Source organism: Neodiprion lecontei, chromosome 3 (assembly GCF_021901455.1).
Source record: "Neodiprion lecontei isolate iyNeoLeco1 chromosome 3, iyNeoLeco1.1, whole genome shotgun sequence".
Classification (NCBI taxonomy): domain Eukaryota; kingdom Metazoa; phylum Arthropoda; class Insecta; order Hymenoptera; family Diprionidae; genus Neodiprion; species Neodiprion lecontei.
In genome coordinates this window covers 321,597-333,779 of record NC_060262.1, presented here as the reverse complement: position 1 = coordinate 333,779, position 12,183 = coordinate 321,597, and the positions used below count along the sequence as shown (strand labels likewise).

Genomic DNA, 12,183 nt, shown 5'->3' with positions numbered 1-12,183 from the left:
AAAATACGCACATCTTCCTCCATCAGTTTTCATTATTTGCATTTGCTTTAACGTCGCATCTTTGAGAAAAGTAGTATACTACTACTATTATATGTATGTACGTATAATTACTTCAAGTCAATAGTAACACGAAAAGGAATTATATTCAGTATAGCATTGGAGTTATAATTTACGAATCGATTAATCTAATAATTGTGCCATTACTTGTCCTCCTCACTGGTTCCTCCAGCATGGTTTAAATCCCAATAGTGTTCTCCGTAACCGCCATTCGTGTTTCCCCATCTCACCTGCAGTTATGAAAAAAAAAAAATATATGATACAACACGATTTTCGGTGACTAATCAAGTACGCTTTTTTAATACTCATCAATTAACTCTCACTTTTCCCTGATGACGATTATTCTTCAAGTCCTTCTGCTCAAATCGCTGTTCCCATTCACGCGGATTCTCACAAACATGTCCAAATTCTATTTTATTTGGAGTTGGTTGTTCGGAAAAAATGTCTCTACACGGATCGAATTGTTCAATCCCTTACGATTAGTCTGACAATCCAAGAAACATATTTATTGTCAAATAGGTGAAAAAAACTTACTGAAAGAATTGGCCTTTTTGTAGAAGATAAGCAATTGCGTTTCTTGGCATCTCAACAGCTGCTCCTTTCTGCACCGCATCCATATCTGTTTTGCATTTTTTTATCTTTACTATACATGCTCGTTTCTAATGTATATAACTTGCTAGTATTCTGAATAAGTTTTTCTCAATTGACTTTTACAGTTGTGGAAAGGTATTGTTATTACTGATCACCAAATACGTCACATAGTTATCACGCTACCTGATGGATCAACTTCATCCGGATCATCTTCAGCAATAGGTTTGCCACCAATTCGAATTTTGGTGTTGAAAATGAAAATTATCAAGTAAATACACACAGATTTTTCGACGATTTGCATTTTGTAAGTAAAATTTACTGGGATAAATTGACAGAGATCTGTTCCGGACCAAAGTCGGAATAAATCTGAGGTATTTTTCTTGACTCATAGCACTAAGTTTTTGTATAACATGCTCTACTAGGCCCGTTATTGTGAAAGGCTATGCCACTTTGTATATGTGTGCTTATGAAAGGAAGGAAAGTAATTCAACAAGAAATTGATCTTCTGAAACTGGGTCTTAGAGAGTCCTGACAATATATTTTATAATATCACGTTTTGCATTCATGGAGTACATAATAATGTGTGATTTGATCATTTGTGTGTTGCATTATAAAAACAACAATAACTCCCGAACTTAACTCTTAATTATATATACGTATGAACTCATTATATAAAGTACACAGAAAATTCAGTGAATAAATACAATCATACAAAAAAACTTTATAAATATATTTTTAAGCAAATTAAAATTAAATTCACAAACTCTAAGTGAAAATTTACCTACAAATAGTTTCAAAATATCATATTTGTGATAGTTTTCATTGTCAGACCCGGTTAGTCATCATATACAAAGTTGTTATTAACATTACACATAATATTTCAACAATCTTTTCGCACTCACTTTGCGACTCTTTACGGTGGGCTAATAAAGCAAATTCATTTTTAAACTTTTGAAATATCTAATTGCAAGGATTTCAAACTATTTTTCAAACAATACTGGATGGGTGTTCTTGGCGCATTTAACCATTGATTGAATCAACTTAACAAAGCCGGTATCTTTTGGCTTTTCCAAGCCACGTAGAAGCCTATTTTTCATCACTGCCACAAACTCTCGATTGCTAAGTTGACCATCCACTGAATAGGGGGGAAAAGAAAACAATTAAACTTATGCAAGGTTTTATCTTTAATTTTGCGACTCTGTTACTCACTGTTTTCATCGAATATCGTGTAGACAACCTGTATAACATGATCACTCAAGTCGACGTGGGCAACCGTCTTTGCGACGTGTTTCAACGTTGCTAAAATTTAGGAGATTAGTCAGTCCGGGATGTGATCTATTTACAATCAATTCACAAAATTTGATGTGATAATCAAATTTTCATACCTTGATCTATCGATGCTCCAGCTATGTGATAAAATGTCAAAGCGGTATCAACGTCGTTAATGTTGTTCAAAAAATGGAAAAAGCTCAGATAGTCTTCCTTACTTACGCCCTTGGGATTCTCTCTGAAACTAAGATACATCAAGGTTTAATTGATTTTCAACAGCAAAATCATTATGAAATTAGTATAATTGATACATACGTTTTTTTAACTCGTTTCAGCATCCGTGCTTTTTTCTTTTCTGGGTAGCCTGCGTACGCCAAAAGTAATTCGGTAAAATCTACCTCGGAAATATTACCATTCTCATCAGGATTTCTACGCTCAAACTGTAAGTAAAGAAAGGATAAAGTCAACGAGCAGCTGCTTTCATTGATGAATTTGCGCGACCGTTTAGCGAAGAAGAAATTGTTCCAAATACCTCGAGACTGAGAATTTCTTTCTGCAGCTGTTGCTGAAAATCCAAAAACTTTTCTATCGTCAACTTTTGCTTCATGTTAGGACCAAAGAAGTATGTCGTCAATGCAGAGTTTACACCCTGTGTCAAGAACCAGAACGATATGAGAATAACAATTACTGCTGAACATTCATGTTCCATTCGTTACCTTGAATGTATTGCCGGTATTTGCGTGGTCTCTGTGACGATTGCCAATGCTGGTCTGCTGGCGAATTAATGTCGCAACTTTTCCAAACTCCTCTGAATCAACATCACCATCTCCGTTAAGATCAAACATCCGGAAGGCTATTTCAAAATGACGTCTCGAAGCTGCGAGTAAAATATGATAGAAGTTTACAACTTTACATTTTCCTAGATACGCGTCTGAATAATCGTGAGGTGATCAAATCATCGTTACAAGTAATGCCGATAGTACTCACTTGATAGCACTGTTAGGAGAAATATGTAATCGGAAAATGTAATGAGCCCAGCACTTCCCAGTTTATAAAAAATACTGTCCTCATCCAATTCCAGTTCTAATTTCGTATGAATATTCTGAGAACAGTAATCGATATCTCAGTTTATTATTCAGAGGAAAATTTGAAGGGATTTTACTTTGTTAATAAATATTCTCTATCATCAGTTCAAAACTTCATAACGTACCTTAGGGTCGTAACGTTTATACTGATCCAACCCCAGGCCTGAAACATGATGCCATAATGCTTTTGAGGATACAAGACCAGAGTGTAGATTGAATAATTACATATATTAAAGCTTATTACTAGAGATGTTAATGCTGATAAGCGGTGTTCATGCAGACATTGAAATTTTATACAAATCGAAGATCCCCATAATCTAGGGTAACATAAGCATCAAAGAAATTCTCTTGACAAATTGATAAAAAGAATTGTAATAGCATTTTTAACATTCTTTTTCTAAGTAACGTGCAAGGAAAAAGAATTATATTCAAGGAGGTAAAATAAAATTCAGGTCAGTCTACAGCGTATATAACGGTGAGGTGAAAAACATTTTGTTCGATCGAACAAATGGTACAGATCGTTTTTTCCCGCAACCTTAGAATACGCAAAAATAAAAAGAAGTATAAATTGTGGAAACGGTAATGAACAATAACTTGTTAATTACCATCGGGTTGCTTAAGGCCGGGTGTCATTGACCTTAGGAAATCGTCAGGGGTCATAAACACCTCGTGAGCATCGTTGGCTGGATTTGTTACTTGGAGGGTAGCAAAATACCGAAAGACCTTATCAGGTGTAGAAAAATGCCTCATGCGGTTTTCATATTCAATAATCTGTTCATTAACAATACGACTTGATTTTAATGAATAGGACATATTTTTTAAACGTGATTATCATTTACAGATAACGTATACCTTTGAGTACAAAAATTTGCGTTAGACAAAGGATGATTACAGTGTCATTTCAAAAGTAAAAATAAAAATTTTAATACAAAGAAGCTATCGTCAAATAGTAGTTACATATTTTTTTTTATTCGCAGATGCATTATTATTCTACTTTCCACAAAGGCATTGAAGTGAAATGACTCAATTCACCTGAAGCATTATCTGCAAGTTATCTAGCTGCTGAAAGGAAGTGGTAGGTATGTGATACCGATCATTGAAAAGAGCGTAGTATATCAAGTATAAGTGTTGCAATAGTGTGGTTAATGCATTTCTTGGTACTGTTAGTATATTATAGAGCAAGAATGAGCTTAAAAAGTGGTTCAATATCCCAATGCAAGACATAGATGAGCATTGATCATTGAATGCACCGTTTTGTTGTTCCAAATGACAATCATATATCACTTTACAGGGTTATTGTGTATCATTGCAGAACACTTTTCTTGTTATCTTTGAGTACGCAACATCGTGTTGAGGGAAATTGAAAACCATGGCTCGAGAAAAAGAAGAAAGAGAGAGAGAGAGAGAGATATCTAATCGTCACTCGAACACAGCTCGAAGTTGTGTCAATAATAAGATTTTCAAACTGTTGTTTTTCAATGTTACCATCCGGTTGTTTCATGCCGGGTGTAATGGCTCTGAGAAAATCGTCCGGAGTCATGTAGACTTCAGTGCCTTCTTGACTAGTAACTCTTACTGTTGCAAAGTATCGAAATATCTTATCTGGAGTTGAATAGGCACGCATCCTATTCTCGTATTCTATTATCTGCAATACATTTCAGCGTCGGTCTTAATATCCATTTATAAAAGGATTAGACGATTGAACAACAAAATTAAACCTAATTGGTAATTGGTGAAGAAAAAAAAGTTGATAAAATACACTTTTACTTGAGAATTTGAATTAATATATTGTTTCAAAAATGTCCATATAATTCCAGCTTTGTCGTGGAGTCCAATATGTAATCCCCCCCCCTAATAGAGTTGTATCCTATACCTTACGATCTCTGAAACCAACTTTTTCCCGCTTATGTTTTTTCTTTTTCTGATCTTCTTGTCCACCCTGTTCAATACTTGTGCTCTCATTATTCTCAGTCAAAGCTTCGGCAGCATCCACCTTCGGCATCTTGGGAGTACTGAAGCTGTAATATCGCAAAGAAGACGTAAGAATCAAGGATGTAAAAATCCTGCCTATCAATGGTTAAAGATTGGAAAAAAATTCGCATTCCCTTACTACCCCCAATCAATTGCGAATCCTATGAATCCAAATGTCAGAAACGCCATCCAAAATGACTTTAGCCATGGAATTGGATCCTTTTTGTGGCCAAAATTTCTATACCATCTTTGATGGGTGAGGTTGATGTCGCGCATTTGACTCTGGCATATTTGAGTCTGCGTTGGCTGATGAAATGAGGAAAAGGCATAACGTGAAAGTTTTTGGACGCCACAACGTCCCACCGACAAATTCATCAGCCTGAGAATAGACATTCTCGTTTATTCTGATCTGTAAAATGAAGAGATATAAGAATATTGCATCCTGTGTAACTGATTATAAATTAGGTGAAATGAAAACAACCAGAGAACCGAGGAACGATAACGCAGTATAGTTTATAAATATGATGTCAAAATCGATTTTGGTGTTATCAAGTTTTGTCGACCTACAATCCGCTGGTATATTGGTTATCAAGCGAATATTTCACAGCAGTGTTTCATTTCACAGGCAAGGTGTCATTCCCGCATCAGCTGTCCTCATCCACTACCAACCTTATGTCCAAAATAACGATCGACGATATGCAGAATATTGCTAACCTGCTGGCTTGCAGAACCACGATGCAGAACCCTATTCGAAACAGAGAGAAACCTTTCGAAACACCTCGCCTTACACATTGCAAAGCATAGCCAACCAATCAGAATGCTTGGATAGTCGGAAATGTAAAAAGTGAAATTACATGACTGATCCCTGACCTTAAATACAACATAACACCAACTACACATTGATGAACCGTTGAGATAAACGTATAAATAAATGTGGCGGGTCACGGATCACATTTGTTACGTCTAATGCTCTAGTCTCCATGGTCTTATGCGTGACAAACGATTCTAACCTACCTCTAAATCTTTCAACAGTTTTGAATTGACCACTTGTTGTGACGTTAACTGGCGGAACTTTTCTATTGGTTGGCTACGAAAAGCTGGGCTTGGCACACCTTGGATTTCAGATACCGATCTTTATGCACTATTCAGATCAGTGTCTATGTACAACGTGTACGGAACTGCGAATGAATCGTGCCGGGTGCTACGCACGTGGTCTTGACTTCTAATACTTTAGTAATTATTGCAAGTAAAACGTGATCAACGCGATGGACAATTGCAAGGTTTGCCGTGGTACGGTATTTTACAAAGAAGCGGGTTTTTATTTCTGCAGTGAATGCCAAACACAAAACGAGGTTTGATTTTTTGCCACATAACCTAGACATTGTATAGAATCAAACAAAACGGCGTACATGATTAACTCGCACCCACATGACGAAACCCTTGATTTGCCATTATAGAAATATGACATCTGTACTCAATATACGTCAATTGAATTTCAGGAAAGAAGAGAAGCAATCCTAGAGCAACGTTTCGAAGGAATACGCGTAACGCAACGTAAAATAGCCAATGACAATTCCGAGAAAACAGGTGAACAATCAATGAAAATGAAAAAATTGAAATAAGCAGCTGTAAATTCATTAGAATTAAAGAATTAAATCGCATATACGTGTAATGCATTTCTTTTATTATTGCACAGACCAAAGCGCTCAGTGGTCGACGTGGGAACTGTACAATTTTGTGCTAATTGGTTTAACGGACGAGTTGATCGAGCTGGGTGCATCCTCAGATATTAAACTTACAGTCCTCCAATTGTGGGCATTCTACTTGGGGAAAGTAGAAGTGGCTTTTACATCTAAAACTTGTCGAAAAGTGCCCAAACTTGCCCGAAGATATCACAAAAGGTAAGCGTGTAAGGTGCTGGTGAATATCCTAGAATATCTATACTGCATTTGAAAGTAAATATTTTAATAGCTTAAAAAACTTCCCAAAATGATGCACATTGTTTCTGTGTTTTCAGGGATGCTGATATTATATATGGAAAGTTGAAGTCGCGCAAACGCAAGCGTAGCAGAGCAAGTAGCGCATCTTCCATCATCTCAAGTCAACTGAGTGAAGGTAGTTCCAATAGAGAGCTTTCCAAACACAAGGTAATTACTCAAAGTTTCTCAGTATAGTAAAAACTTATTTCTCAAGTCGATTGTCATAATTCTTTTTGAAATTCTAGAGGCTACTTTACAAGGCGGAATATGAAAGATTAGTGTCTTTACAAACTGGCTCGGAAAGTGATGCTCTCAGCCTTGTTAGCCAGAGTTTAGCCAGCATCCGATCAGGTGGTAGTCAGTCGTCCGTCTCTGTAGAGAAGTATGCTTTTTTCTTCACCAAGAAAGCCGTTTATCGATTCATGATTCTATCAGCATTCGCTGGAATATAGCTAAATAACGATTCATTTCACAGACTAAAGTACAGCAAGCATGCAAAAAGCGAGGCTAAGAGGGTTAAGCAATTGTCCAAGAAGCTTCCTAGAGCACAGAGAGTGAAGTATCAGCAAACGCATGTAACAACGAAGTATCGGACTGGTCCGTACGTTATAACGCCAATGAAACTTTGGGCAATCCTATATTTGGCTCTGAGAATTCACGATCAGAGTATACACTTAGCAGACATGTTAAGGTGAGTTTGGAATTGTTCATTGTAACAACGGACGATATATAAACTTATGTCTTCAGGTACAGTAGAGAAGGCCACCTGTCTTATTACAGACTTGACCATTTGTTACCGGCAGAAATTGCTTTAATCGAAAGCGATGTAAAGTTTTTAACTCAGAGCAATGAGATAACGCATAAAGGTATGCGGAGAACTTGCGCAGAGATGGCCAAGTTTTTATTTGTCTCTGAAATAAGTTGTCCCGACTTTCCACCGTTAATTCAGCGTTACTGCACGGATCTGAATTTACCAAGTAAGCAACCGAGCAAGTTGTAGGATCAGTGTCAGTCTGTTTGTAAATCTAGTGGTATGCATCACTGTTTAAAATATATATTTTACTCTTCCTTTCAGAGGGAATTCTCATTTACACTAAAAGGCTGGTCGCCCTTTCTGCTCCAACGATGGTTTTTACCCATTCTGATTCTTTGATCCCAAACTATGAAGGACGGGCAATGGCATTTATTATAGTTGTGCTAAAGATTCTTCTTGGAATGGACGGAATTACAGAGTATGAGATAAGCAGGATAGCTGAAAAAATCAACAGGTAAGATAAAGAGAGGAGTATAATTCAAATTAAAAGTATAATACACCAATAGTAATGGAAGCGCCGATGTACTAACATGATTAAAATCATCACATAAGCCATGGAAATATGATCAGTCAATTTTTATTATATTCTGATCATCAAAATCATGTTGTTTTCGTTTAAAAAATGTTGTTGATTAGATATTAAGACAATCTATAAATTAAACTCAAAATTTCTGTAAGCTTTGCAAAATAATTTGTTTTAACAAAATATCAAAATTAAAAAAAAAATCTTGCAACAATATGCCAACCTGTAAACTATGCAATCCTCATTGCAAGCCTTTGGTGGAAAGTTTAGCCACATCCATTTGTGAACCAGCAATTGAGATGTCAGATTTAAAGAAAAAGTGTTGTATAATTGTACACGGCGGTTGCGGACAGTGCAGCGATATGGTGATGTGCGAAAAGCTTGATGGTTGTAAAAAAGCAGTCTGTCGTGGTTACAAAAAAATGATGGATGGTGGAAATGCTCTTGACGCGGTCGAAGCTGCTTTGTGGTGGCTAGAGTGTGACGAATTTTTTAACTGTGGATATGGTTCGGTCTTGAATCAGCTAGGTTTGTAGCTAACTTTCATTCTGGCCTGGTTACACGAGTTTAATATAAATTGCATTTCTTTGACTAAGGCGATGTTCAAATGGATGCAAGTATCATGGATGGGAATAGATTTGAGATCGGTTCCGTCGCAGCAGTATCAGATATCGAACATCCAATCAGTTTAGCTAAGTTTGTCCTTGAGAATTACCCAAACACTATTTTGGTCGGGGATGGTGCTAAGAAGTTGTCGAGGTGTACAGATATGCATTGGATTTCGGGAGGCAATATGGTTTCGCCAAAGGCCATTTTGGCTCTGCATTTATCTAATAATTGTAGTCAGGACCTGAAATACGATGTTGAAGATGTTCAAAGTGCCGATTTATTGAAAAGTAATCACTGAACATGAACGGTCAACTCGCTTGCTCTACATGTTAAATAAAACATGGTCATGTCTGCTAGAAAGCTGGGGGACCACTGGCTGCGTAGCATGGGACGGACAGTCGATGGCAGCAGGCACAACAACGGGTGGATTGAATGGGAAAATGGTTGGGAGGATAGGTGATTCGCCGTTTCTTGGCTGTGGAACATTTGCGAACAATTTAGCTGGCTGCTCAATGACTGGTCATGGAGAAACTATTGCTAAGCTCGGACTGTCCAGGAAAATCATAGAGGAAGTAACGGCAGGTTCCTGTCCTGAGGATACTTTGAAGCTCAATATCGATGCAATGTATCACGAAACTAATTGCTCATCCGGCGGAATTGTTCTAAAAAAAAATGGTTGTTGGGGGGTGCATTTCTCCACGCCGAGAATGCCCTATGCTGTAGCAAAAAAAAATGTTGTTACATTCGGGGCTAAACCAAGTGAACGAAAAACTGTAAAGTATTTTGATCCGGACAGCAGGTTGCCATGTAGATGCAAATGAAGGAAATAAATCGTTTTAAATCATGTGATTGTTTATTGAAAGATTTAGCATCTGGTCATGTTCTTGTGTATTCTTGCTGAAACGCTTAACATTACATCCATTAAAGTTTTCATCAATTCTATTTTGGTTGCAGCAAAGCAATGGCTGAAGATGAGCTGAATCCAAAGTTGTTCAGCTTCGGGGAGTGGCAGCGGTACATAGAATGCCGGCGCAATGTTTTGATGAGCAAACATTTTCCAACTAAATTTAAGAACGATTCAGATGCGTTCAGAGACACTGGGGTATACGTGAACTTCATAAAATCTGCGCTCTCGAGGAGAGAGGAAAAACCTGAGATTACAGACTATAAAAATGCTATTCCCAGAGAGCTAGCCAATGCTATGGAACAATGCATTACCAAACTAGGAGAAAACAGTCAATACTCCAAAGACGCTGATATATTTGCACCATCTTCTACTCCACAACATTCGTACCTAGAGCAACTTTTACAACATCCTATGTACGATTTTCCCGATATATTGAGATGCAATTTCAGTAATACTAAAGTTTACTACATGACTAAACCGGAAAAGTAAGTAGGCATGAAACGCGAGCAAGGAGGGTTAAAACAAAACTTGTGCCAACGTCGATTACTTTTTTTTACAGAATCGTTAAAATTGCCGCTGAATTCGGAATCGGGCTGCGGATTGTAAATTGCAGACTCCATTTCGTGCATAAACTGGTATCCCAGTTCGAGAAACAAAGACTCCCAAGCTTGGCCGAGTTGAACAAGTCTGTTACAGTGACGAGTTGCAGTGTAGAGAAAGAGAAGCATGTGGAGAAAAGTGAAGATTTATCTTTTTATTTAGAGAAGCAAAATTCGCAAGCATTCCGACTGAGTAGAGTAAATCAATCTTATTACGACAGTGTACAAGCAATGGTAGCAACCAACAGTCAGAGAAGACATTCCTACGAGCGAACGTATGTAACAAGTTCTGATCTTCAACAAATTGACGAGTATGATCTGGACTTTGGATTTCGAGACGTTACACACGATGGAAAGTTACTCGTCCCTTCTGACCGGTATTCAGACAGCGATAACGAATCTGTAGATAATTGTGAGCAAGAAACCGAGAAAACATTTAGTGAGAAGTATAATTTAAATCTTTACGGTTGTGTTAACACAAACGGTAGTTATGATTGTCCCGACGAAGAGAGTATTAGAGTAGAAAAATTAGAATCAATGTCTAAAAAAACGAAAGACCTCGTACGCGATTGTAAGGGCAGATTCGTTCAAGAGAATTCACCCAGAGCTATAAAAAAATCAGCAATTTGTAAATCACCGAGAGGTGTATTACCAAAAATGCAAAGTCACGAGTCAAAAAGCGTTGGGATTGGTCATGTTCCATCCAAAGTAAGAGGATCTGAGAGCTTTGAAACGTCGGGTGTTTCAGAAAGTGATTTGGACTCCTCGGAAAAGTTGTTCATACCCTCGAAAGATTACTGGATGTATCACTGTGTCTTCAGTCGAGTGAAGCCTAAAAATTTTGATTATTTCGAAACGGAATTGCCGGTAAGTTTTCAATGGTTGTTAAACGAGTGCTCGGATGTTGTTGAAATGTCAACGGAAGACTTGTACGAGCAGGTATGCTTGATAGAGACATATTTTGCCCATCTCCTAAGACCCGATAACATTGAGAAAAATTTGCACAGTGCTAAAGGCAGAGGGGAAAAACTCCGTCAGTGTAGAAAGAAATGGTGAACATAGGGTAAAACAAAGTTGATTATTTCAAAAATGTTCCGCTCTTAGCCAATAATGACCAATTGTTAGATTTTATTACGATCTTATGTAAATATAGGTATGTAGCATTCTCAAAAAGAATACACATTTTTGTACTTGTAAATACAAAACGTGGCATGAGGAGAAGAGAAAGAGAGAGATGGAGCGAAGAAGGTAGATTAAAAATAAGAGAAATCATTTTCAATCAATATCATTGTTTATTCTTTCTATCAAAAGTCCGAATTATGTATTCCAGTTTTTTCCCAGCAAGCGGCATGAGTGATCGGTGTACAGTAGAACTTCAATTATCCGAACGTCGGCTCAAAAAGTGCATTTTTTGTGCTAAATATATATTGCTGGTCGCTAAAAAATGTGGCGTAGCCGTTTGTCAATTGACAATAGACGACTATATAAAACGAAAGTAATAAAATAAGCGTTCGGTGTTTGAAGGAGGATTAATACGTATTTAGATTTTTAGTACAGACTGTTTGTCGACTTAAATTTGTTTTGTATATATCACCCAACCTTAGGATAAAAATTGCATTTTGGTTATCCGTACTAGGCTTGGTCCCAATTAATTCGGGTAATCAAGGTTCTCTAATTACTCCGGTGAGCATCCCCCAAATCCCCCCTCCTGATTAGTTGAGTTTACGAAAGGCAGGTGGCGCCGCAAGCAGGTCGAGCAACAGTTGAAAGTGTGTCCCT

General features: G+C 37.4%; 4 protein-coding genes across 11 annotated transcripts; 2 read left to right on the top strand and 2 right to left on the bottom strand.

The window, feature by feature from the left end:
- Positions 1-14: 14 nt before the first annotated feature.
- LOC107220076 lies at positions 15-1,019 on the bottom strand. Its single transcript, XM_046733317.1, has 4 exons — positions 832-1,019; positions 592-676; positions 381-504; positions 15-287 (listed from the first exon to the last, which is right to left on the bottom strand). Exons 1-4 carry the CDS (start codon positions 947-949, stop codon positions 201-203), a joined length of 414 nt encoding a protein of 137 aa, XP_046589273.1. The 5' UTR covers positions 950-1,019; the 3' UTR covers positions 15-200.
- Positions 1,020-1,145: 126 nt separating this feature from the next.
- On the bottom strand, positions 1,146-5,797 carry LOC107220097 (calcium uptake protein 1 homolog, mitochondrial). 7 transcript variants are annotated; one of them, XM_015658534.2, is made up of 12 exons: positions 5,688-5,797; positions 5,113-5,382; positions 4,876-5,020; positions 3,608-3,773; positions 3,128-3,165; positions 2,905-3,019; positions 2,634-2,794; positions 2,450-2,566; positions 2,233-2,357; positions 2,034-2,161; positions 1,858-1,947; positions 1,146-1,783 (listed from the first exon to the last, which is right to left on the bottom strand). In XM_015658534.2, exons 2-12 carry the CDS (start codon positions 5,364-5,366, stop codon positions 1,629-1,631), a joined length of 1,494 nt encoding a protein of 497 aa, XP_015514020.1. In that variant the 5' UTR covers positions 5,367-5,382; positions 5,688-5,797; the 3' UTR covers positions 1,146-1,628. The 7 variants fall into 7 exon arrangements, with proteins under 7 accessions (XP_015514020.1, XP_015514019.1, XP_015514021.1 ...); XM_015658533.2 differs by having other exon boundaries at positions 5,643-5,719; XM_015658535.2 differs by lacking the exon at positions 5,688-5,797 and adding an exon at positions 5,455-5,681.
- Positions 5,798-5,918: 121 nt separating this feature from the next.
- On the top strand, positions 5,919-9,809 carry LOC107220104 (TATA box-binding protein-associated factor RNA polymerase I subunit B). Of its 2 annotated transcripts, none has more exons than XM_046733291.1 (9): positions 5,919-6,325; positions 6,473-6,560; positions 6,670-6,874; positions 6,991-7,120; positions 7,198-7,334; positions 7,428-7,643; positions 7,700-7,929; positions 8,028-8,220; positions 9,260-9,809. In XM_046733291.1, the coding sequence occupies exons 1-9, from the start codon at positions 6,239-6,241 to the stop codon at positions 9,717-9,719; spliced, it is 1,746 nt and encodes a 581-aa protein (XP_046589247.1). In that variant the 5' UTR covers positions 5,919-6,238; the 3' UTR covers positions 9,720-9,809. The 2 variants fall into 2 exon arrangements, with proteins under 2 accessions (XP_046589247.1, XP_046589248.1); XM_046733292.1 differs by having other exon boundaries at positions 5,923-6,325; positions 9,256-9,477.
- On the top strand, positions 8,492-9,225 carry LOC124293238 (isoaspartyl peptidase/L-asparaginase-like). Its single transcript, XM_046733316.1, has 2 exons — positions 8,492-8,817; positions 8,886-9,225. The coding sequence occupies exons 1-2, from the start codon at positions 8,505-8,507 to the stop codon at positions 9,194-9,196; spliced, it is 624 nt and encodes a 207-aa protein (XP_046589272.1). The 5' UTR covers positions 8,492-8,504; the 3' UTR covers positions 9,197-9,225.
- Positions 9,810-12,183: the final 2,374 nt, after the last annotated feature.

What these genes read in the sequence shown, in the direction of transcription:
- LOC107220076 (XM_046733317.1), bottom strand. Translation starts at nt 949, where the DNA reads ATGCAAATCGTCGAAAAATCTGTGTGTATTTACTTGATAATTTTCATT. An exon ending in GGATGAAGTTGATCCATCAG is followed by an intron (nt 677 to 831) that starts GTAGCGTGATAA and finishes AATGCAAAACAG; the next exon opens with ATATGGATGCGGTGCAGAAA. An exon ending in ATAATCGTCATCAGGGAAAA is followed by an intron (nt 288 to 380) that starts GTGAGAGTTAAT and finishes TCATAACTGCAG; the next exon opens with GTGAGATGGGGAAACACGAA.
- LOC107220097 (XM_015658534.2), bottom strand. Translation starts at nt 5,366, where the DNA reads ATGTCTATTCTCAGGCTGATGAATTTGTCGGTGGGACGTTGTGGCGTC. An exon ending in ATAAACGTTACGACCCTAAG is followed by an intron (nt 3,020 to 3,127) that starts GTACGTTATGAA and finishes TACTGTTCTCAG; the next exon opens with AATATTCATACGAAATTAGA. An exon ending in AAGAAATTCTCAGTCTCGAG is followed by an intron (nt 2,358 to 2,449) that starts GTATTTGGAACA and finishes CTTTACTTACAG; the next exon opens with TTTGAGCGTAGAAATCCTGA.
- LOC107220104 (XM_046733291.1), top strand. Translation starts at nt 6,239, where the DNA reads ATGGACAATTGCAAGGTTTGCCGTGGTACGGTATTTTACAAAGAAGCG. An exon ending in TGACAATTCCGAGAAAACAG is followed by an intron (nt 6,561 to 6,669) that starts GTGAACAATCAA and finishes ATTATTGCACAG; the next exon opens with ACCAAAGCGCTCAGTGGTCG. An exon ending in GAGAGCTTTCCAAACACAAG is followed by an intron (nt 7,121 to 7,197) that starts GTAATTACTCAA and finishes TTGAAATTCTAG; the next exon opens with AGGCTACTTTACAAGGCGGA.
- LOC124293238 (XM_046733316.1), top strand. Translation starts at nt 8,505, where the DNA reads ATGCCAACCTGTAAACTATGCAATCCTCATTGCAAGCCTTTGGTGGAA. An exon ending in TTCGGTCTTGAATCAGCTAG is followed by an intron (nt 8,818 to 8,885) that starts GTTTGTAGCTAA and finishes TCTTTGACTAAG; the next exon opens with GCGATGTTCAAATGGATGCA.